The following is a 24,043-nucleotide window of genomic DNA, read 5'->3' as shown; positions in this document are numbered from 1 at the left end:
TTAGATAGATGTGTTCTTTGATTGCTACATAAAGAATTGAATTTTACCAGGCATAGTGGCACATGCCTGTCATCCCAGAACCTGGGAAGTGAAAGGACCTGGAGCATTGGGAGTTCAAGGTTGTACTCAGCTACATAATGAGAGTTAAGTCCAGTCTGGAATATATGACATCCTGTCTTAAAAACAACACAAAATTTTGGATAAGAGCTTGATACTGAGTGGCATAAAGTATATTCATTGTTTTCAGAGTTGGTCAATATTTTGATTTTATGATCATCAAGGCTGAGTGTTGCTTTGCAAAAATATATAGTATATAGTGACAGAACTATATTTAGAGCCATTTTATAAACTATTAGAAATGATGACCTAATCCTGAACCAAAATTAATTTAATGATTTTTAAGAAACTATCAGCAACCCACTGAACAATTTTTAAATGAAACATTCTAACACAATACAACCCAAAGGCATGCTGATTTGATGCTCACATACTCAAGAAGGATGATACGAAAACAAAAGTCTTTGTTTTCCATAATCAACAGGAGCAGAGAATTTTGCATGCGAATTAAACATGACGAGATTCGCCGATACTCTCTAAGCCACGGTGCTCACACAGCCGCCATCCATGGGCATCATCACATAGCGTGTGTGCACACTCAGCACACACTCACATGTCCAAACCTGCAGCCACACTGAAGCCATGCAAAGGATGCATCACGAGCGTGGAAACCATTTGTGTTTGCATAACCCCTGACACTTATTTATGGAAGCCCAGGCAGGGTGGCAACCAACAGCTTAAGAAGCTGCGTGTTACAGCACGGTGGTAAAGGAAATGAAAAACTGTGCCCAAAAACCTCAGATAGGAAACCCCAGGCTCACAAGACAGATAACACAGAGAATCATATCTACAGACAATGGGCTGTTGAAGTAGAAACAACTGTCTAAAAATCAAGCCATTGGAAGACAGTCTATTCCTCTCTCTCTCTCTCTCTCTCTCTCTGTGTGTGTGTGTGTGTGTGTGTGTGTGTGTGTGTGTGTGTCTATAATCTAAAACACAAATTTCAAATTACTCATGCTAACCTGAGGGAACCGTTGCCCAGAAAAGTGGAATTCATAAACAGTCCTGAGGTTATTTTAAGCCGTACATTTCCATGCCCTCCTTTCAAGACATTGCTAAGAATTGTTCTTAAAAATGACACAGCACCCTAGTCAGAGGTGATGATGGAGTACATTGGTTGTTTTAAAGTTCGGGATCATAATTTGACATTGAAACATCCCCTGCTCACTCTTCCATCTGGTCCTACTTGTAAACAGGAGCGAGCACAGGCCAAATTGAGGCTAAGGGAAGAGATAGACCTTCAATGACGCGGCAGCTGTGAGCCACCAATACCTGACTCTCAGTGAGTGTGCTTGCCAGGGTTACCATCACAGAACTCCACATTTGGAAGGAATTTCAATTTGATAAATAGTATATTAAAAAGTTGAATGTAGGGCTGGAGAGATGGTTCAGAGGTTAAGAGCACTATCTGTTCTTCCAAAGGTCCTGAGTTCAATTCCCAGCAACCACATGGTGGCTCATAGCCATGTACAATGAGATCGGTGCCCTCTTCTGGCATGCGGGCAGAATACTGTATAAATAATAAATAAATCTTTATTTTTTAAAAAGTTGAGCATAAATGAGCTGTCTACATAAAAATTAGGAGCCAGTAACCATATGTCTACATATTGTCCACATCCCCTAGTTCACTTGAAACAAAGATGTTCTCCAACTGTCAACCACGTGCACAACAGAAATTTGTTCCACATTGTTGGTGTAATCTTTTAACCTATTCTATTGGGTTCTTATACCTACCACCCTTTCAACGCATGTTCCACTCTAATCCCTTCTAATCCCCCAATATTAGGTAAAAGAAGAAGAAGATTAGAGGGAAAGGGTGTGTAGACCTCTGTGGACCATTTCCTGTTGGTTAGGGCTATGGGTTCCTTGGGGCACGTCCATTCTTCATTGTCAGGCTAGCTCCAACATCTGCTCTTCAAACTGCAGCAACAGCAGCGAGCAGCAGCTGCAGGGGACACTCCTTCTTCAGCCCCTCCCCCTCCCCCCCCCCCCGGGGCTCTCACATTTATACCCTCTCCAGAGTCCCCAGAAAGCCAAATATAAACTATCTGCAGCTGGCAGAACCACGCCCCTGCTAATGCATGAGGCAAATCACAATCACCTGCTGTGAAGCAGCCTATTATCCCACACCCAGGATTAAAACAAAAACAAATTCATATAACATAACTGGGTTTTTGAAGGAGCCAAAATTCTCACTACCCCACATTTTTATGCATGCTGTTGTTTTGTTTGTGGAAACATTCTATGGCTCTTAAGAAGGGTTTCATGAGGATCTAGCTCATCTTTTGAACTTGGTTATGCAGAAGACCAAAATATGTGACACAAAAGATGAGTTAGCCACTCATTCCTAGCCAAATCTAGTATCTTAGAAAAACCTCCTCACTTTCTAAAGTACTCATGTCTCGACTCAGTTCCATTATACAGATTACTAGTAATCATTGGTCAAAATATGGTAGGGTGACACAGCACAGCAAAGGGGTATGTTTGAATATTATAACAAAGTCAAGCCCATAGTTTGGCCTATGATAAATTTCTAATTATGAAAGTCTGAGTTCCATCTAAGATCATTGATTCTTAGTTCTGCATTAAGAGCAGTGACACGTAGGTGGAAAATAAACCAAGAACATAGACTGGGAGAAATATTAATTTCTCTGCAGAAATTTAAACAGAAATACTATAGCGTTCTATCTTACTTTTTTAAAAAACCTAGTGTTTTTTTTTTATGGTTTTTTGAGACAGGGTTTCTCTGTGTAGCCTTGGCTGTCCTGGACTCACTTTGTAGACCAGGCTGGCCTTGAACTCACAGCAATCCACCTGCCTCTGCCTCCCGAGTGCTGGGATTAAAGGCGTGCACCACCATGCCCATCTTAAAACTTAGTGTTTTTAAAAGGCCAAAAGAAGATATTTCTGAGTTAATATATTTGCAAATAATGTTCATAACTGGGGTATCACGCAAAAGTCATTACAGAATGTTAAATAAATTCTAGCTACATAAAATATATAAACAGATAAAAATGATTTCACAGGAAAATGGACACTTAAAGACATCCAAACTTTGCACACATTTGTTCCAAAAAAAAATTAGAGTATTCCAGAAATGCAACTATTGTCCTCAGTTTATTCTGTAAGTAGAAGAGCACCAGGAAGCTTTCTGTTGGCTTGTGTCCTGGGGTTTGTGACGCATGACATTCTGTTCAGGTGACTTTGGAACTTCTTTTGCCTGTGTGTTGGTATCACAGACCCACAGGGAGTCATCAGAGCTTTGCTGCAGTTGGCATCCCAGTAAGCCAAAAGGAACTTCTCTAATACAATAAGCAGGCTGTGCCTTCACCACTGGGTAATTTTCAGATTTGTACCACAAATTTCACAGGCATCACAGATTGATTGCTCAGAGTTGGGAAGTTCTTGTCTTGTGTCCTCAGTCCACCTGACAGATAGAAAAAAGCCAATTGTAGCACCAGCCAATCTATATACACTGTCCCCTAGGGCCATGCCAGGGTCTCTGCTCTGCCCAACTCACACAGCTGGTAGGCAGATGCAGCTGATGGATGTTTAATATCAGTTTTTATCTGTCATGTGAGTGTCTGGTATTGGATAATGGTGCTCATAGGGAGCACACATTTTTGTCAGGTTCCTTTTCTTGGCCTTGACATGTTCTTTTAGAGAAAATCATAACTTATGGCCTGAAGCCATCTCCCTTCAGGATCACTCTGTACTATGTGCAAAAACAAGTGTCCTATCAATTCTGTTTTGTGTTCTATGATCCTAAGGTAGACATGGTATTTTCAGATCCCAGAGTTTGACTTGCCTGGACCTGTCTCTAATGAAACAGTTTGTTATTTATTGATCAGAAGCAGCAAATGGATAGGGGGCTCCCTCCATGAGAGGGACACACACACACACACACACACACACACACACACACACACACACACACACACACATACACTCACACACACTTTATATCAGCCAAGAGGTAGACTGGACCAGAGACTTGTGCATGAGCCGCCATCTTTGTTTACTTCAGACAGGATCCATTGTGTGAAAAGTGCAGAGATTACTTCAGGCTTCTTTGCCAAGACTAAGTATTGCTGCTCATCTGAGCCTGTATGTGGTTTAGCACAAAACAATTTTAAAAATGGGTTTATTTTCATTTAACCATCTTGTCCACCAGGCATGATTTTTTTTCAGTTGTTGGTTGATCATCATGGAGCATTTAAAATTTTTTCCCCAAGAGGTCTCTCCTAGCAACTGCTCTGAGCATCCAGAAGTGATTTTTATGGAAATGATTAGGGACAGGGACAAGGACAAGTAGCACTGTCAAGGCTGACCATGTCGGATTCACCTCTGTAGAAAGAGCTCTGGTTTGAACAACCATGTGGGTTCAAAAGGGCTAAGAGCCCCTGAAAAAGTCACTTGCATTTTTGTGGCTTGGACCTCTTTTTTGAAGTGCTCCCCAGGAAGCAATGTTGAGGATTGAATAGCTCAGAATATGAGGAGCACTTTAAACTTGTTAGCGTTAGGCCATTGAGATGGCTCAATCAATAAAAAACACTTGCTGTACATACCTGATGATTTGACCCCTGTAACCCATGGTAAAAGGAGAAAACTGACTCCCAAAAGTTGCCCTCTGATCTCCTAATGCACTCCACACAAACACCATGAGTAAACATACGACACACTACACAAGAGTGTTTGCTACATCCACATACCAGCTATCCTAGTAACTGATTTTATTTTCAATGATGGCAGGTCTCCTGCCTCAGTCCCCCAAGTGCTGGGGTGTAGGTATGAACTATCATTCCTCTTTAACTGTTTTGACCTTGTGATTAGAACACGCTCTTCAGCACTGAGCTGTTGACCTGGCAAGACCTAGAGGGCATACACACTTCACAAGGTAGGCGGCTGCCACACTAGCCTTTTAGGGCTTGTGTACAAATTGTCACAGACTTGGTGTCTTGAAACAACAGAAACTTATTCTGTCACATTTCTAGAGCCTGAAGTCCAACAGCAGGATAACGGCAGGACCAGGTCTTTTCCAGACTCCTGTGGGGGAAGATTCTCTCCCTCGCCTCTTCCAGCTTCAGCATCCCTTAAGCAGTCCTCACCTGGTAGCATCAGTACCCCAGTCTCCAGCCCTGACCTTACACATGACTGTCTTCCTGTGTGTCTCAACTCTACCTCTTCTTTACAGGATACCCCTATGCCGGATTAGGTCCTACCATACTGACCTCATCTTAATTTCATCACATTGGCAAAAAAAAAAAAAAAAAGATTTCCAGGTAAGATTTCCCTTCACGGCACAAGAGGTTGGGTTTCAACTCACTTTTTTGTGGAGTGTAGGAAAAGCAGAGAACACAATTTCACCCACAACAGTTGCCCAATTATGCTTTTGAGCCTGGAGTAAGGAGCCTGGAGAAAGGAGACCACAAGTGTTGGAGAAGAGTTCAAGGTCAGCATGAACTTCAGACTTTCTACTTGTGCAACTAAGACAGAAGGAGCTGGGCCAGGGGAAGAGTGAGACTCCCTGTTTCACAAGTATTGGTGCCTAGTTACTCACGCCCTACCCATCACTAATACTATGAGGAAAGTGGATTGATACAATAGATACAGAGTAATTTTTCCTGCCTCACAGGCAGCTCTCATGAAAGGAAGGCATCAGAAAGCTAGGAGAGACGTTATCCCAAAACCCAGGGGGAGAAAATACACACCACTCACCTCTAGAATGTACTGTGCATGGCTGGACTAAAAGAGTAAAGTCAGAAAATGCTCAACACCCCAGAGAAATCATAATGCAACAGAGACACTTGTGAGCAAATCATTTATTCTCCTATTCCAGCAAAAACCTATGGAACACAAAAGAACAATCTTTCTGAGACAGGTTTTGGAGGAAGGTGTAAGAGAGTGAGGGAGAGGAGGAGAGCTATCAAACCAGGCTGTCCTTGGGTACAGGGACTTCACAGATTTCGTAGAGTTTGGAGGCTCTTATCTTGAGTTCTCGAGCCACCTGACAGAGAGAGAAAGGCCAGCAGCAATGCACCACCATCCAGTCTTCACAGAGGGTCCCCTAAGGCAAGATCAAATTATACAGGACCATTTCTGTTTCTCAGGAACCTGTGTTATGTTCCTAACCGGCCCACCCCACCCTCTGTTTCCAAGAGCCCCAAACACTTAAGTCAACACTTAGGACACTGGACAGCCCAAGTGCCAAGCAGTGGCTGGTCAGTACCTACAGTTCATAGCTGTGCCCCTTCATTTTTGACAAGTGTCTCTTACTAAAACCTTCAATTTTTCTTTAAGGTGTCATTTAGATCCAATGTGTGTGTGTGTGTGTGTGTGTGTGTGTGTGTGTATGAGTAGGTAATAAACTAAAATGGCGCCAAAACCCCATAGTCATAAGGAAAAGTAAAAGGTAAACCTCACCTCCTCTCCCCTCCCCTTCTGTCCTCTCCCTTCGCCTCCCATCCCCCAGAGCTAGCCACAGCCACTCAACTACCTGCCTAGAGATAATCATTGGCTACCAGCTATATTTCCAGGCAAACTTTGCCAGCCTAAACATTATACATGTACCATCATTTTATATGAATAGTTACATAGGTCTGTGTCTTGTTTTATTTACATAAAAAGATATTTTAGAGATCATCCCACAATATACCTAGATACTGAGGAGAGAGGGGAGAGAGGAGAGAGAGGAGAGAGAGGAGGAGAGAGACTGAGCGTGTGTCTCTGTGCCCAATGCAAAATGTTCCTTTTTGAAAACCATCTGTGTCTATGTCTACGCCACCCAGCTCTCCTCACCCTCTCATGGACTTCAGTCTTGGCTTTACTGAAATTTAAGGACCTCAGGGAACCTCCTGAGTAAAATCTACATGTATCACATGGGCTACAGTTAAGGTCAGACCTCACAAGTACATCCTCCAAATTAAGTTTGATTCCATCTGCTATGTCTTGAAGTAATAAGAGACATATGTGTGGTTTTATTTCTGTAGATGGAAAGGGATAGAAGCTATAACCTCTTATTTCTATACATCAAAGCACATCTCAGGAAGCATAAATTGGCAGTGATTGGACCAAGCCTATGGACCAATAGCCTTCATTATAATTTCTTCTTGGAAACATCTTTCACTATACAGCATTTTAGCTAAGTAATAACTCCTAGTAAATAATGAAACCAGAACTTTTGTCCCCCACAGGTTTCCATTAAGTGTGAACATTTTAAGCATCTTCACCAATACAACCATCGCCACCCCCTCTCGCGTGTCACTTTGGGGAATCATAGGTTTGGGAAGCATCCAAGTTCTCATAAAGACTGAGAATCATACATACTTCAATTGCCCTTACCTGTATCTTATGTCTCTCTCTGGTGCCAATTCTCAGTGCAAAGGTAGACCCTGGTAACAGTGGCCAACAAAGACACTCTCCATAATGCCTGGCAATGTCACACTCAAGACACATGGGACAAAACAGACCACAGAAACCTGTCAATTGCACATAAAAGAAAATCAGCTTTCTCAGATATTCAGGGAATGGCTTCACATCTTAAATAGATTCACAACCCTGTGCTGTCAATTTCAACACTGCATTGTCTGCCTAAAACCAGAGACGGGGAATGAATAGACAATTCTTAAAACTCAGAGTTAGAAAATTGCCATTCCTTAGCCGCATCAAAATTGTGTTCTTTTGTTAAGTATTGCCAAAGCTGAACCTGACACAATTCTGTCAGCATTGACTATGGTAACTGTTTTTTTTTCCCCCTGTCAAAAATGGTAAGTAATTTTTGAATAATAATTGATGCTTGTTGTGTTCATCTGTCTGATTTCAGTGCATAGCATGGACCTAGAATACCAGAATACGCTTGAATAACAGACCTCCCTTTCTATAATAACGATAGAAAAACACACTGACTCTGTTTCTTACTCTTATCAGGGTTTTATTCTATTTCTCAAATCAGAGGTTATTCTTATTTTTGTTAGCTTCACAGAGCCACTGACATTTGTTCATTTTTATCTGTAAACTATTAGGGAATCGGACCCTTGAGTGTCAACTGGAAACGGCTTCCTCTTATGAGTTCATTGGCTGTTAGCTATTGATATGGGTTGCCACACAGCCTAAATGGACTTTCTAACAGGAATTCTATCCTAAAGACATTTGAGGCCACAGAGCCTTTTGAGAATGTAATGGCAGTTGGGAACTTGGTCCAGAAGAGAAAAGAAAATGCATGCACACGGGCAGGAAATTGTGCATTCCCATCCATGGAGTCCACGGAATCACTAAAACCTCTTAGTGGGATAGCACCAGATAGATTTCCAAAGTGGCTGTACTAGTTTGCATTCCCACCAGCAATGAAGGAGTGTTCCTCTCTTCCCACATCCTCGCCAGCATGTGGTGTCGCTTGAATTTTTGATCTTAGCCATTCTGATGGGTGTAAGATGGAATCTCAGAGTTGTTTTGATTTGCATTTCCCTGATGACTAAGGAGGTTGAGCATTTCTTTAAGTGTTTCTCAGCCATTTGATATTCCTCTGTTGAGAATTCTGTTTAGTTCCAAGCCCCATTTCTCAATTGGGTTATTTGGTTTGGTGGTGTTTAATTTCTTGAGTTCTTTATATATTTTGGATATTAGACCTTTGTCAGATGTAGGGTTGGTGAAGATCTTTTCCCAGTCTGTAGGCTGTCACTTTGTTCTCTTGACAGTGTCTCCTGCTCACTTATATCTGCATACTAGCCCAAGGGGCATGTCCCACGAAAGCCCTCACTTACCAGGAAACTGGGACAGAGGGGAGGACATCCTAATGGGACTCTAGATGAGAGAAGCATGGGAGAATAGCAAAGTAGAAGGATCCAGAGGGACCTAGAAACCTACAAGTAGAACATTATGATAGACAGATTTGGGCACAGGGGTCCCGCTGAAACTAAGGCACCAGCCAAGGACAATACAGGCGGTAAACTTTAAACCCCTACCCAGATCTAGCCAATGGTTAGAACATTCTCCACAGTTGAGTGGAGAGTGGGGTATGACTTTCTCACGTACTCTGGTGCCTCACATTTGACTATGTCCCCTGGAGGGGGAGACCTGGTGGCACTCAGAGGAAGGATAGCAGGTTACCAAGAAGAGACTTGATACCCTATGAGCATATACAGGGGGAGGTAATCCCCCTCAGGAACAGTCATAGGGGAGGGGAATAAGGAGAAAATGAGAGGGAGGAAAGAATGGGAGGATACAAGGGATGAGATAACCATTGATATATAACAAGAATAAATTAATAAAAAGAAAAAGAAAAAAGAAAAAAAAACCTCTTAGTGGGCCACAAGTTAAGAGCACCTGACATGCAGTTTGGATGTTATATCATCTAATACTGTGAAAAGATGACAGCCCTGATGATTTCAAATGATTAGGGCTGTGAAGAAAAAAAGTGTCATGATGACCAGTCTTTGGAAATACACCACCTTAGGGTTATCATTGCTGTGATGAAAAACCATGACCAAGCCAACTTGGGGATTAAAGGGTTTATTTGCCTTTGTTTTCAAATAACTGCTCATCAGTGAAGGAAGTTGGGACAAGAACTCAAACAGGGCAGGCACCTGGAGACAGCAGCTGATGCCAAGGCCATGGAGGAGCTCTACTTACATACAGGCTTGCTTCCTCTGGCTTGCTCAGCCTAATTTCTTATAGAACCCAGAACCACCAGCCCAGGGGCGGTCTCACCCACAATGCTCTGGGCCCTTGTCAATCTATTACTAATTAAGAAAATGCTCTACGAGCTTGTCTGTAGCCCTGATCTTATGTAGGCATTTTCTTAATTGAGGTTCCCTCCTCTCAAGATGATTTTAGCTTGTGTCAAGTTGACATAAAACTAGCCAGCGCACACACTAAACATTTTAATCAAGGGTAATTTTATATTCACAAATGAACAAATCTTAAGTGTTCACCTTGGGTGAGTTTAATAATTGCATTCACCTATATGTCAGGAGATGTGGGATGCCGCCCTCACACAGCGTTTGTCGAGTTTCTATAAAGTAAATCCCACCCTTCCCACCCTTATCCTAAGGGAAACACAGCCATGACTTCTATCACTATACGCAAATTTTTCCCCTGCCTATCTCTCATCTCAAGAGAATCACATTTACTTGTATAACTATTTTGCTTTTGCGCAATACCATGGTTTTTGGTTTGTTTGTTTTAGATTTACTCATGTTATATGAACCTGTAGTTCTTAGTGTTGAATAAATAGCATTTCACTGTATGATTATTCCACAAACCATCTATTCTCCCACTAATCAACATTTCATAGCTCCATTTTTTATATTAATACCACTATGATTTATGTTTAGTCATATAATTCTTTTGTTTGTTTTATTTTGTGATACAAGGTTTCTCTACCTAGTCTTGGCTGTCCTAGACTCGCTTTGTAGACCAGGCTGGCCTCAAACTCACAGAGATCTGCCTGCTTCTGCCTCCCCAAGTGCTGGGATTACAGGTGTGTATCACCATGTCCAACTCTTATTTATATAATTTTTATATGGACATTTAAGTCTATATATGGACATGCCTCTAATTCTTTTTTTAAATAATAAATGCCTTCATTTTATTTTATTTTTGCTTAGAAAGCTTTTCTTTTATTTTTTCTATTCTTTTTTAATTAATTAATTTTTAAAAATAATTTATTCAGATTACATCTAAATTGTTATCCCCTCACTTGTATCTTCTCATCCCCCCCCTCCCTTTTTCACCCTATTTCCCTCGCCTAGACCTGTGACAAAAGGGAACCTCCTCCCCCTCCATATGATCACAGCCTATCAGGTCTCATGCGGATAGCCTGCTTCCCTTTCCTCTATGTGCTGCCAGGCCTCCCCACCAAGGGGAAGTGGTCAAATAGGGAGTACCTATGTCAGAGTCAGTCCCTGCCCTCCACCCAGTTAAGAAATGGGGTTCAAAGCTAAATAGAGAATTCTCAACAGAGGAATATCGAATGGTTGAGAAACCCTTAAAGAAATGCCCAACATCCTTAGTCATCAGAGAAATGAAAATCAAAACGACTCTGAGATTCCATCTTACACTCATCAGAATGGCTAAGATCAAAAACTCAAGTGACAACACATGCTGACGAGGATATGGAGAAAGGGGAACACTCCTTCGTTGCTGTTGGGAGTGCAAACTTATACAACAACTTTGGAAATCAATCTGGCGCTTTCTCAGAAAATTTGGAATAATTCAACCTCAAGACCCAGCAATACAACTGCTGGGCAGATACCTGAAAGATGCTCCACCACACAACAAGGACATTTGCTCAACTATGTTCATAGCAGCCTTATTCATAATAGCCAGAATCTGGAAACAACCTAGATGTCCCTCAACCGAAGAATGGATAAAGAAACTCTGGTACATTTACACTATGGAATACTACTCAGCTATCAAAAACAAGGGAATCTTGAAATTTGCAAACATGCCTCTAATTCTATGTGTGGACATACACTTTCATTTTATTTGAGTAGTCTCCTGATAGTGGAGTTGTTAGGCCATATGTCTACTTCTACAAATAAAGACAAATAATTGTCCAAAGGGTTTGAACCATTCTGTACCCTCTCCTCCATCAACGTTCAAGACTTCTAATGGTTTCACATCCTCGCCAGCACTTGCTATTGCCAGACTTTTTATTTTAACCACTGTAGCACGTATACAGTGTTAGTCACCGCAGCTTCCGGTGTGTCAGAAGCAAAGGTACAGTAGGTTCCATGTAGCTGAAAGCAGAATGAGTGTAGCCTCAAGTAATCCTGAGACATTTTAATCTGAATTTTTTTAAAAAAAATCCTGACTCTAAGCATTTAAATGATATGGCTCCCCAGAAGTAGTGTGTTTGCCTAGAATGCGCCAGGATCAGGCCCCAGCACTGAAAAATAATTCCCAAGCAGACAGGGACAGTTAGTCTGAACAATTTTGAAAACAGCAAAATTTACAGCAAGCACAGAGGTCTCCTAGCATATGCAACCTTGAATTAGGGCAATTTGAAATCATGGCACGTTCAATGAAGATTATAAAATACTGTAAATTTCCACAAATAAAGCAATTAATGAAATTTTACCTAGTTGTGAAGCTGGCAGTCAAACACCTGATCGATTCTGTTTACATGCCTCTGTCCGCATTCTGTAAGGAAGCTGATTGTGCCTTGCTTGGCGCTTCTGTGCCATATTTTCAGGGCCCACATGGCTGCTCTTTTTATTATTATTTTGTTCAATCTTTCTATCAGATAACCACGCTACTATAAGTGTGCTTTTTAGATATTTGTCTTGCTTTTTTACTGAGGTGACAAAACACCATGACCTCAGCAACTTATAAAAGAATTTGGAGGCTCATGGTTCCAGAGGGCTGAAGTCCATGGCCATCATGGTGGGAGCATGGTGGCAGACAGGCAAACACGTGCTAGAGCAACACCTCACAGCTCACAGCTGATCCACAAACAAGAGGCAGAGAGAGCTAACTGGGAATGCTGCAGGTTTTTGAAACCTCAAAGCCCACTCCCTAAAACCAAGTGGCACCTCCAGCAAGGCCACGCCTCCTAATCCTTCCTAAACAGTTCCACCAACTGGTGGGGGGGAGGGGCAGGGGGAGGGCAAGCATTTAAACATGTGAGCCTATGGGGGGGCACTCAAACCACAACACTCAAATTTAATCACTTTGAAATAGAATTCAGCTGTAGGGGTTTTTTTTTTTTGACCAAGTTTTGAAGCTTAAACTTTTATTTCGTAATAGCCAACATGTAATCAGAGTTCACTGTGTGCCAAGCTCTTGCTGAAAGCATTTTGTACATGTTAGTTCATACAATCTTTGAAATAATCATACAAACTAGATGCTTTCAAGGCCTACATAATAACCACAGTGTTTGTGGGACTGAAATAACAGGATCATGAGTTCAAGGGCAGCCTGGGAGACACAGGAAATGCTAACACAGCCTGTGCTTACTAAGACCCTATCTCAGAAAACCAATCCACGAATAAAACGGGTCCTCTTACTATACCCACTCTACAATTAGTTCACCTAATTCCCAGAAGAATTAAGTAACTCCCCCTAAGTTTATAACATTACTAGTAATGGACAGGGACCAGACTTGCATTCCAGGAGTCTGTCCCCCAAAAGCCTACTACTACATGTATGTCCATATGTTCTCATGTTTTACATTTCTGTCCTGCCATAACACATGTGGGTTTGTGTGTTCCAGGACAGTATGCCCGTTATCACTACACTTATCCCTGTGGGATGGTCTGAATTCATGTGAATCCTTTCGGAAGGACCCTCTGAGTCACGTGTCACACTGGTCCGCCTGGTGAGGCGTGTAGTTGGTGATGAGAATGCTGAGACTCGAGCCCAGGAAGGGATGTACAAGAGCAGAAGGAGGATGGCATCCTTTTCCTAAAGGGGAGGCTGTGCAGTGATGTCTAAGGCCAGCGTTGGTATGTAGAATATTGGAAGGGCTCTTTAAAAAGAACCATATGCAAAAGAAGACAAAAGAGAGGGAAATGGCGCAGTGCATGAGCGGGTAGCCTGCTGAAAAGGAGATGCCAATGGGCAACAGTAATGTCATTTGAAAGGCATATGGATCCATCCATATCCACTACCCACTCACAGGAAACGCCCTTTTCTAACATATGCTTGGGGACATGGCGTAACAATATGTGCATGCGGAAAGTGGCCTAGTCGCATTAAATGTAGCTTTGCACCATCCATTAAGATTTAAAGCCCTCCAAAAATGAATACTTTCACCTATCAGCACCTAGAGTACTGCTTAAGCAACTGCACACAAAGGGACCTGCAAGGATAGTCGCTGCAGCACTGTCTGTATCATTAAATGTAAACGCTTAAGTGTTCTTCAGTGGGCTAAAGACCCAATAAAGCGCGAGTGTGCAGCCACTAAGAGGAGGTCAAAGGACTAGAGAGATGGCTCAGTGGTTAGGAGTGCCTGCTGTGCAGCCACCTGAGGTTGGACCCCAAGCCAGCATGCATACCTGAAACACCGGGACTGCAGCAGACGGAGACAAGAGGAGCGCTGGGGCTTGAGGACTGCCAGCAGGCTCTGGGGTCATCGACAGACCCACTCTCAAAAGGGAAAAGAGGAGCGTAATGGAGGAGGCTATCAGAAGCCCTCCACTGCCCCCTGCGCATGCACAGTGGGTACACTGCACACTTGCACACACACCATGCACACACATAAACTTTTTTCTAAAAGGACGTGGCAAAAGATCAAATACCAATATAGCTAAGTATCTAAGACTAATTTGAATTTTAAAAATTAGATTGTATAATGGGTACAGTTTAATACCATTTATGCTCCGCTTAAAGAGCTACAAAGCAATAGCCTATATTGTTAATGGATACACAGGTAAATATAGAGAAAATACCTGGAGGGAAATGTTCCAAATTGATTTTTGTTGTTGCTCTAGTTTACAAGCACAAATTGGTTTTTACAAAGAGACATGGATCCTTTTTCAGTAACTTCTCATTTTTTTATAATGTGAATGTATGGATGGGTAATTAGTCATATATTTTCCTCTTTAACAGAGCTCAAGGTCAATAGGGGTTTGTGGCATACTTTCAGCCTTTTCTTTTTTACACCTACAAGTTTGGTGGTTACCCAAGCTCCCTCAGCCTGCCTAAACCCAGGCCTATTCTCTACCTTTGGGTGTGGAATTCCATCCTTCTGGCTCACAGGCAAAAGACAAGAAGCTGTGGTGTGGAGGCCCAGCGAGCAAGAGGAGGGTCGGTGGGTGGAAACTTGAGCTCGGCACATTTCAGTTCTGTTGTTGCAAAGGTCTGGAACCTTCCTTCTGATAATTACATACTTTAGAGAGGAATGGAGCATGCGCATGTGTTGCCAGTAGAAGTGTAAATTAGTTCACCTTCCAGAAGGAAAGCTGCTGGGCAACACCTACCATGATTTAAAGAGGCATGCTCCATTTGGCCAACAAGTTTAGCCATTAGCACTTACCCAAGGCAGAGATCCTCACACCACGCAAAAAGGACATCTGGACAAGCATATTCACACAACATTGGTTTGAATGAACCGCATAAAGGTCCACCAGCAGGGCTTTCTGTGTAAACAAACTTTGGTACAAGGGGACTCATAAAGCAATTTAAGAAATTAGCTCCAGTTGTGCTTATGTGGTATTCATGACCTAAATGTGTGATGAAATTAAAGCAGAGATGTAAAGTAATGTGTATTTACGATTCTTCCATTTGTGTAAATTATGTACACACCTAAGTTAAGGAATCTGGGGGGGGAGGGTGCACTAAAATACCCACTATGTGGACTCCATCTGGACTCATAATGTAAGACTAGCTACCTCTAGGAAGAGCAAGGTGGGCAGAAAGTGGAACATAATACTCGCTTCCCCTGGGGCCTGGGGCCCCCGATACATGGCAGCTGAGCTCAGCACTGCCTCCATGTGCTTTTGCTCTAAGCCAGAGGTCCGTCATGGATCTAGAACCTCTGGACAACTGAACTAGTGCCAGAAAAGATCTCAGTCTACAAGGCGGCGGGGTGGGGGGGGGGCTCTCCTTTTATATCATTCTCGTCGTTATAAGAGCAACACATAGGGACTGGAGAGATGGCTCAGAGGTTGAGAGCACTGACTGCTTTCCTAAAGGTCCTGAGTTCAATTCCCAGCAACCACATGGTGGCTCACAGCCATCTATAATGTGATCTGATTACACAGAGAAACCTTGTCTCAAAACAAGCAAACAAACAAACAACAACCACAAAAAAAAAAGAGTAATACATATTCTTCACATGGAGATATAAAGAGCTAATTAAAAATTAAGCATATTTGTTAGCCTGCCATCTGGAGACTTCTGCTGTAAATGTTTGTATTTGGATCCTTCTATACTTTATTTCTAAATGCTTTCACCTCCTCCAGATGGAAACTAATGAGCACAGATTTGCATTCATTTGGCTTCTTGAATCCAAAACCACATGTGAGCCAGATGTGGTACCATGCACCTTTAGTCCCAGCAGTCAAGAGGCAGAGGCAGGTGGATGTCTATGAGTTCCAGACCAGCCAGGGAAATGTAGTGAGACCCTGCCTCAGAAAATAATAGTTGAATAAAAATAAAACTGTACACAAAAGATATTTTTACCCATTAAATGGTACTCTGCTTCGTGACTTTTCACGGCTGTATAATTCAGTGGATGGTGCGATATGTCTGCTGTTCCAAGCTCTCCTACAGTAACCAGGGCTGCAGTTTTAATGCTCCTGGTAAATTTTGCAGAGAATTTATTGCATTAGATTGAGGTCCTAGAAAGCTATCATAACCCTTGAGGTTCTCCTCTACCAGTTCACACTGTTACTTCTAGTGGATGAGGGAAGTTATTTTATGTGTCTTTGTCAACCATGAATTCTATCATTAAAAAAAAAAACCTTTGAAAATACCACTTAGGTTATGAATGTGCCTACATTGTTGAAAAGCACAATTTTTTTCCAACTAAGGAGACACTAGCTTTCGGGAATCATTTACTTTCTGACCTTGCACTGGAACAGCTTTTCCATGTACTGACACCTTGGGAGAGAACATGGTAAGGAAGGGTTGAAGTGAAAAGGAAGCCCGTACAGATTTTCCTGTCCCTGCAGACACTGAAGAGGCCGGTGCTCCAGTCCCCACCAGTCGGAACAATGGCCGTGACCGTGGTCCTGCCACTGGCTCCTCCGCGGGTTGGCTGCTTCACCACGACACCAGCTGGTACAAGTCTCCTGGGAAGTGAAGGATGATTAACTTAACAAAGGTGCTGCAGAATGACAGCCATTGATAAAGACAAAACAATATAGAGGAGAGCAGAGACCCAGGGTGCCAAGGGGCTCTCATTCATAATCCAGGCTGACTCCGCCAACTCCCTCTTACAGCATGCCTTCTCTAGGGGCTTTTTTTTTTTTTTTTTTTTTTTTTTTGTCCCATTAAAGAGCAACCTGTCACTCAAGTTCAATGTCCCACCTACCACTTCGGTGTTTGCCAGCGTTTCGTAATAGTTAAATTCACAAACTTGAAACAAAGGACATCAGGTCAGATCCCAGGATGCCCCTTCATGGTGGCATGACCTCAGCTAAGTGTCCTGGGGCTTACTGTGTCAACTGAAAGCATACAATTAGCTTACTGTCTGTCCCCAGAGGGAACACCATAAGGTGAGGCAGGCTATAATCCAAGAGTGGTATGCCTCTATTAAAGAGAGGATGACAGGGAGCTGGGCTGAGTGAGCCGCCGGTAACCTGAGCAGGCTACTGGAAGTCTCGGTGCAGAACGTCCCAAAGTGCACCATGAGTTTAACTTGGAGTTGATTTTCCCTGAAAAGGAATGGATAATTCTGCTTTCTGTACTTCTAAATTAGGAACCAAAGGCTCAAGGGACTGAGCTGCAACAGTGAGGTGTGGGGTGGGAGGGGGATCAGGGGGAGGGGGAAATCCCTCTTTCTGTGGTAGAAAACTTTGCCTGAATTTCAGCCATGGAAATGGCACCAGGCATTCCGGTAGATGAAGGTAAGCTGCTTCAAGTTTCATGGGAAAGTCAGGTCAACTTGGAGTCAGTGGCACCTAGAATGAGTCTGAGCCTGTACTGTGTTGCCTCTCCTACAGCAAGCCCCATGAAGTGTTTGCACCTGATCTCTGATGTGCGACAAAATAACCAAGACACCATTTCCCCAGGCACCAGTGTTCCAGTAGGTCACCAGGCTCTAGATGCCCTAGAAGTCAAAGTGAAACGTGTCTGAGCAATCATAAGATTTTGTTGCTCTGGGGAGCCCTTTTGGACCTCTGAATTGGAGAGATAAAATCAATGAGATGTTATGATGTCGTGATATGTCTTTTCCATCACACCAGTGCTGCTTGCTAGGGTTGAACATGAAATGTCCCCCAACAGACTTCGGTTGAAGGTCTCCAGATGATGGTGTGATTTGGGGACAGTCTGGAAACTTTAGGTGGTAAGGGCTATTTGGAAGAAGTGTTTCATTTGGGATCAATGCCTTTGCAAGTTGCCTTGTGAAGGGGCCAGTCATGCTTTTGCAGGTTGCTTTTGTAGGGGCCAGGGACCAGCCCCTTCCTCCTCCTCTGTTTCCTGTCTACCCTAAAGTACACACTATCTTCCTTCATATATTTCCACCATATGATCTCAACATGAGCCCATAATCAACGGGGCTAAAAATATGAGTTGAAATCTCCGTAACCATAAGCCAAAACACAAAATTCTTCTTTTCAGTTGTTTATCTCATACATCCTGTCACAGTGACAAGAAAGCTAACAGCTCCCCCAAGCACTACCAAACAAGACAGCTTGTTGAAACAAGTTCCAAAGCCTTGTCCCAGACCAACTGCACAGGTCTCCAAAGAGGAGATCCAGAAGTCAGCACCATTTCAGGTTCCTAAGTCTTAAGGAAGCATTCTGCTACCACCTAACACCTTGTGCAGCGAACCTGGAGGCCACCAGTGACTCACCAGCTCGATGTCCATGTAACAGAAATGGCAAGGAAACAGGACAGGAGGTAAGCGAGAAGGGAGGATGCTTGAAACACACCTGGACCAAAGATCCGATGAATCATCTGGAGGATGCTAAGCAAAGAGCTGGGAATGCTACCCAAGAGCTCAGAAGGAAGGCTGGGCTGGAGTCACTGCTCCAGAACTGTGCATCTCTAGCCATTTATCTGGTAGGCATTACAGATGATATGCAGGGTCCAATTAGCAATTTAAGTCTGGACATGTTCTCGAGCCTTTGAAAAAGTGTAAAACATAAACTAATGCTAAATCAAACACTAACAGTTAGCATTATGTCCATTTCATTGTAAAATAGAACTCATGAATCCCGCTGTTGTTTGGTGCATTGGTTTTGGTTTTGAGACAGGGTTTCACTATACAGTCTTGGCTGGCCTCTGCCTACTGAGTGCTGGTTTATGTCACCATACTCAGTCTAACTTGCAAATAATTTACTACATTTGAAAACACGTTTGAGTTTTGTTTCTCAAAAAAAATTCCCAGAGGTATGGCTGCTGAAAAGCAGCAGCCAGTGGCTAATTGGTTACTTATAACCAGTTAACTTCAAACCAGACTTATAAAATACCCTTTCATTTGCCACTCAGATCCATGTGAAGAAAAAGAGAATTATGGCATGTGTATATGCTTTTGTTTGTTCTGAAGGGAGTTGGGGGTTGTTTCTGTGGACTGATATGTTCCCCGAAATGCATATTGAGCTCCTAGCCCCCAGTGTGGCTATATAATGCTGAGAACTCATAGGAAGTGAAGTTCATTGGGTCAGCAAGGAGGGATCCTCGGCTAATGAGACTGACCAAGGGAAAGATCTCTGCCATATACAGAAAAAAAAAACAGGAAAGCATCCTGTGAGTTGGGAGAGGCCTCACAGAACCCAACCACACTCCCCCAAGCCCAGACTTTCAACCTCCAGAACTGAGGAAATTGGTTCTCATTAACTCCACCTGACCTAGGGTCTTTTGCCACAACCACTGATGAACATTTGAAACTGGTCCTGAAGCATCTGCTTTTGTACCAGCCCTATCCCATCTCTCTCCGCGTGAGCTCCTTGTTGCCAGGAGCACATGCTGCTGTTCCTCTTTGCGTGCCCAGCATCCAGCACACTGCTCTGAAACTGAGTGCGTACCGATAAATATTTGCTGATTGGATCAAACGGATTCACTGTCTCTTCTATTGTATTTGAGTCTTTCTCAAATCCAGCTCCTCTGAGCTAAACTATGCTACTTGAACTGTGTTTCAATTCTGTAGTAGAGGACATAACTCTCAGGTGTGAGCTGATGAAATAAAAGCAGAGGGGAGCCTGAAAAGCTTTCTACATCGCTCTACACAATCCAAGCATTTCCTTCCCGACATGATGCCTACCACTGAGGCTTCCATCATTATGCTAAGAGCTTCAATCATCTCTGATTTTAGTGGAGGGATTTCTGAGGGCTGAGCACCTGGATAAGAATTTTCCCTGAAATGAACCATTTACAGCTTGCAGCCCTAGACAAGAATTTTTTTGCTTCTCTCTTAAAATTATGTGTATAACACCTTTTATCACAGCAAGGAAGCCAGTCTTCTATCTACTCCAAATCAAGTAACTAAAAAGGTAACTTTTACTTGTTGGAAAAAATTACTCTGTGTGTGTGTGTGTGTGTGTGTGTGTGTGTGTGTGTGTGTGTGTGCGCCTAATTTTGAACTCAATAAGCACTCTACTCTAATACTCTAAATCTTTTGGTGATCTTACATTAAAATGTTTAGATTTATAGATGCTGGCTAAGATATTTCAGTTTAAGCTTACTGCTCATCTGTTATAATTAAAATAACAACACCAGCCCTTCCCTGGGCCCTTTCTATGTGACAGGCATTTAGTGGCCCCATTAAGAATCTAGGTATGACAATGCACACCTGTAATCCAGCACCTTGGAAAATAAGGCAGGAGAATTTAAGACCATCCAGGTCTGCATCACAAAATCTATCCTAAGAGAACAAGGGGCAGTGAGGGGGGAGGGGGGAGGGGGAAGGAGGGAGAGTCAAAGCAAGAGCAAGGGGGAGGGGTGGCTTATCTTATTCTGGGGCTGCTATAGATGAAAGTACTGTAGCTTCTTGGGCAGCTTGTCTGCCTATAACCCCCAAGGGATGCTTATGCCACAATGAAAACAGGAACAAGCTCGGACATGATGGATGCAGCTGATGCCCACAGCACTGTGCTAGTCAGAGAAGTTGTCCATTCACAGGCAGAAAGAGCAGGTTTGTGCTCACTGAATCTTGAATCTCAAATCTGGCTCAGCTACATTCTAGTTCTAAGTCTAAGAAAGACTCCATCACTGCCCTCAGCTCTGGCCTCGCCCTTCTTCTCCAACTGTGTCTGAAGAACTCTCGCTCTTGGTTGTCATGAGCACTCAACAATATCATGTACTGTGCATGGTAGGCATGCAACTGATGGCAGCTACTGTTAACATGACTTCAGCATACAGGGTGCAACATGGGCATTCTTTGCTTTCCCTGAGGAACAAAGAAGGCAGAGAAATCTGGGTCAGTCTTGTTTTGTTGTTGGTTTTTTTTTTTTTCAGTTGATGTATGTGCTATCCTTGAAATATAGTCAGAATGAACAACCATCTCAATTTTGCAGGATAGAGATTTTACTAGGATAAAAATACTAGGTGCCAAAAGCAAGATGGCATTGAGAAACTGGAGCGAGATGGCAACTCTGCTTGTCAAAAGCAGAGAGAAGCTTTAGGGAGTGGGGAAGGGGAGGGGAGGTGCTGGCAGCAGTCAGTTTCATCTGCTACTCCTAACTAGTAATGCTGGCAGATTGGTAAAGTATGCCCTCCCGCTTTCCGGCTTCACAGGTTGAGTAGGCCAGTCTGGGCAGTTTCTGCTAATTCTTTAATCAAATTCACAATGCTATGGGTTTATTGTGCCTTCTACGCAAGCCTCCTTGTTTACTTCAAATTCTTTTTAATTTGTTTGGTTTTTCTTTCTTCTTTCTTTTTGTTTGTTTTTGTTTTTGTTTTTTCGAGACAGGGTTTCTCTGTGTAGCCTTGGCTGTCCTGGACTCACTTTGTAGACCAGGCTGTCCTTGAACTCACAGAGCTCCACCTGCCTCTGCCTCTAGAATGCTGGGATTAAAGGTGTGCACCACCATGCCCAGCCTTGTTTTTGGTTTTTCAAGACAGGGTTTCTCAGTGTAGCCTTGGCTATCCCGGACTCACTTTGTAGACCAGGCTGACCTGGAACTTACAGAAATCCACCTGCCTCTGCCTCCTGAGTGCTGTGATTAAAGGCGTGTGTCAAATCTCTGATATTTTTATGTCAAAGGAATGGAAATTATGGGCAGCTACCCCCCACTGGAAAAAAAAAAGTTTCACTTGGCTAGGATGGGATGTTTGAAATTGAGAATGAAGAAAATTCCTTTAACTCAAGTGGCTCTTCTCCTTCCATAAGCCAAACACAGTTGCCCCCTTTTCAGGTACACATAGCAGTAGGTAACTCCCACTTTCCCCGCAGGTCACTCTCCTTTCCCTGGCTCCTTTTACAAAAAGATGGCTAGACGGTCCAACTAACAACAAAACCTGGGTGAAAAGCCACCTAACTTCCTACCTCAAGTTCGAGATCAAATGCTCGTCTTCAGATGACAGGAGTGAGAAGAGCGGTGTGTGTGTACTAGGTAAGGAAGTGTCCTTGTGCCACCTGGAGAAGTGACGTCTGAGCCAGTTCATTGTGAGAAGTGTCTTGTCATCCGGCTACCCTTTCCCTTGGACAATAAGACTGACTCTAAGCTCAGCTTCACACCAATGTGAAGGATGCCTTTAAAAGAATGTTACCTTGCTATTCTGGAACCTGAGGTCATAGCAGTCTAAGAGACATTGTATCTTTTTAAAGAGGAGTATGGTACCTAAAGGAGGTCTGTCCTTTTTTTCTAATTTGAAGGGAGAGACTGCTGGAGCTACAACATAAACACAGAATTTAAAACAAGGGACCCATCTTTAATAGGACAATGCTTTAAGAGCTTTACTCTACTAAGCGCCTTCTTACCCACCATGTCTCCTGTCACAGAAGCTGCTCTTGTCTACCCTACTAGGCAGCAAGTGGGTAAACCCTGAAAGATGAGGCAATTCCATACTTTATCCAAAAGCAGGGACAGAAAGGTCTTCCAGCTTGAAGACCAAGAAAAAAGGTCTTCAAAGGATCAGAAAACCATTAAGACAAAAGATTAAGGATAGACTATCCCCAACATAGAGATGCATTGAACCATATAATTACAAAGGGAGAAGGGACCATATCATACATCCCTGGAAGAATCTAGAAGTATCCAAAATGTGTCTGCAAGTTTTGAGAATGATTTTAGAAAAAAGGGAAGTGGCCTGCACAGATAGCTCCAGAAATGATGTCCAGGAAGATGCTTCTGAAACAAAATGCTTGGGATGCTGTCATCACCATTAACAAGGGGGAATTTCTAGGATTTATCAAGTTTAGAAATGGAATAAACAGATAATTTATTTTCAAATGGCACAAAAAGTATGTTTAGCCTGAATTTCAACAAATCTCTAGACGTGCTGCAAACTGTGAGCTATCTTAACTGTTGTTAGCCAAGTGAAACAAAAAGTAATAATAATCAGATGAACTTAACCCAATATATTCAAGACAATAATTTGGCACAATCATTTTTTTAAAAAATGTTTGATTTTATGTGTGGGTGCTGTGACATGAATGTCTGTGTGTCATGAGCATGCCTGGTGCCCACAAGGCCAGGAGAGTGTCAGATCCCCTGGGATCAGACTCACTGACAGTTGTGACCCACCATGTGTGTGCTGAAAATAGAGCCAGGTTCTCTGGAAGGGCAGCCAGTGTTCTTAATCACTGAGCCATCGATCCAGAACTGCCAACTATTATTTTAAAATTATTATTAAGATATCTTGCATTCTTTTTGCATGCCGTGCCTCTATAAACTCTAGAACATAAACTACCATTACAGCACACCATGATCTGGTCCAGCTACAATTCAAGTGCTCTGAAGACTCCTGTGGCTAGTGGCAAAGCCCTGAGCAGCACACCTCTGAATTTCCTATCCCAAAAAACGTTGAGAGGAACGAATTACCACCTCCAACTGCAAACTGAAAATGTGGTAAGTACTTCTTTATTACATTCTTTTAGATCCTTAGAAGGGTCATGTTCTATCCTGGGTTTGGGTTGTCTTTCTCACATGCACTTATTATAATGTGTACAGCACACCAGTGAACAATGAGAAACTTAATTGAAATACCCCAGTTTAGGGGTATTCTAACAATGGTTCTCAACCCATGGGTTGTGATCCCTTTGGGATCAAATCACCCTTTCAGATATTCACATTATGATTCATAAGAGCAGCAAAATTACAGTTATGAAGCAGCAATGAAAATGATTTTAGGGCTGGGGGTCACCACAGCATTA

The 24,043-nt window shown here is 42.7% G+C and overlaps 1 protein-coding gene across 2 annotated transcripts; it reads right to left on the bottom strand.

The window, feature by feature from the left end:
- Nucleotides 1–5,929: 5,929 nt before the first annotated feature.
- PLAC8L1 (PLAC8 like 1) lies at nucleotides 5,930–22,427 on the bottom strand. Of its 2 annotated transcripts, none has more exons than XM_084779250.1 (4): nucleotides 22,214–22,427; nucleotides 16,714–16,853; nucleotides 7,459–7,595; nucleotides 5,930–6,184 (listed from the first exon to the last, which is right to left on the bottom strand). In XM_084779250.1, exons 1-4 carry the CDS (start codon nucleotides 22,330–22,332, stop codon nucleotides 6,044–6,046), a joined length of 537 nt encoding a protein of 178 aa, XP_084635376.1. In that variant the 5' UTR covers nucleotides 22,333–22,427; the 3' UTR covers nucleotides 5,930–6,043. The 2 variants fall into 2 exon arrangements, with proteins under 2 accessions (XP_084635376.1, XP_084635377.1); XM_084779251.1 differs by having other exon boundaries at nucleotides 5,930–6,124.
- Between the last annotated feature and the right edge of the window lie 1,616 nt (nucleotides 22,428–24,043).

Source organism: Acomys minous, assembly GCF_964271855.1.
Source record: "Acomys minous genome assembly, chromosome: 4".
NCBI lineage: Eukaryota > Metazoa > Chordata > Mammalia > Rodentia > Muridae > Acomys > Acomys minous.
The sequence above is the reverse complement of the archived record's forward strand: the minus strand, read 5'-3'. Positions and strand labels throughout refer to the sequence as shown.

Excerpts from the sequence above, each read along its gene's own strand:
- PLAC8L1 (XM_084779250.1), bottom strand. The coding sequence starts at position 22,332 with ATGAACTGGCTCAGACGTCACTTCTCCAGGTGGCACAAGGACACTTCC. Across the intron at positions 16,854-22,213 it reads CATTTGATCTCGAACTTGAG|GAGACTTGTACCAGCTGGTG; the intron begins GTAGGAAGTTAG and ends TTCACTTCCCAG. Across the intron at positions 6,185-7,458 it reads GAGAGAGACATAAGATACAG|GGGACCCTCTGTGAAGACTG; the intron begins GTAAGGGCAATT and ends ATCTTGCCTTAG.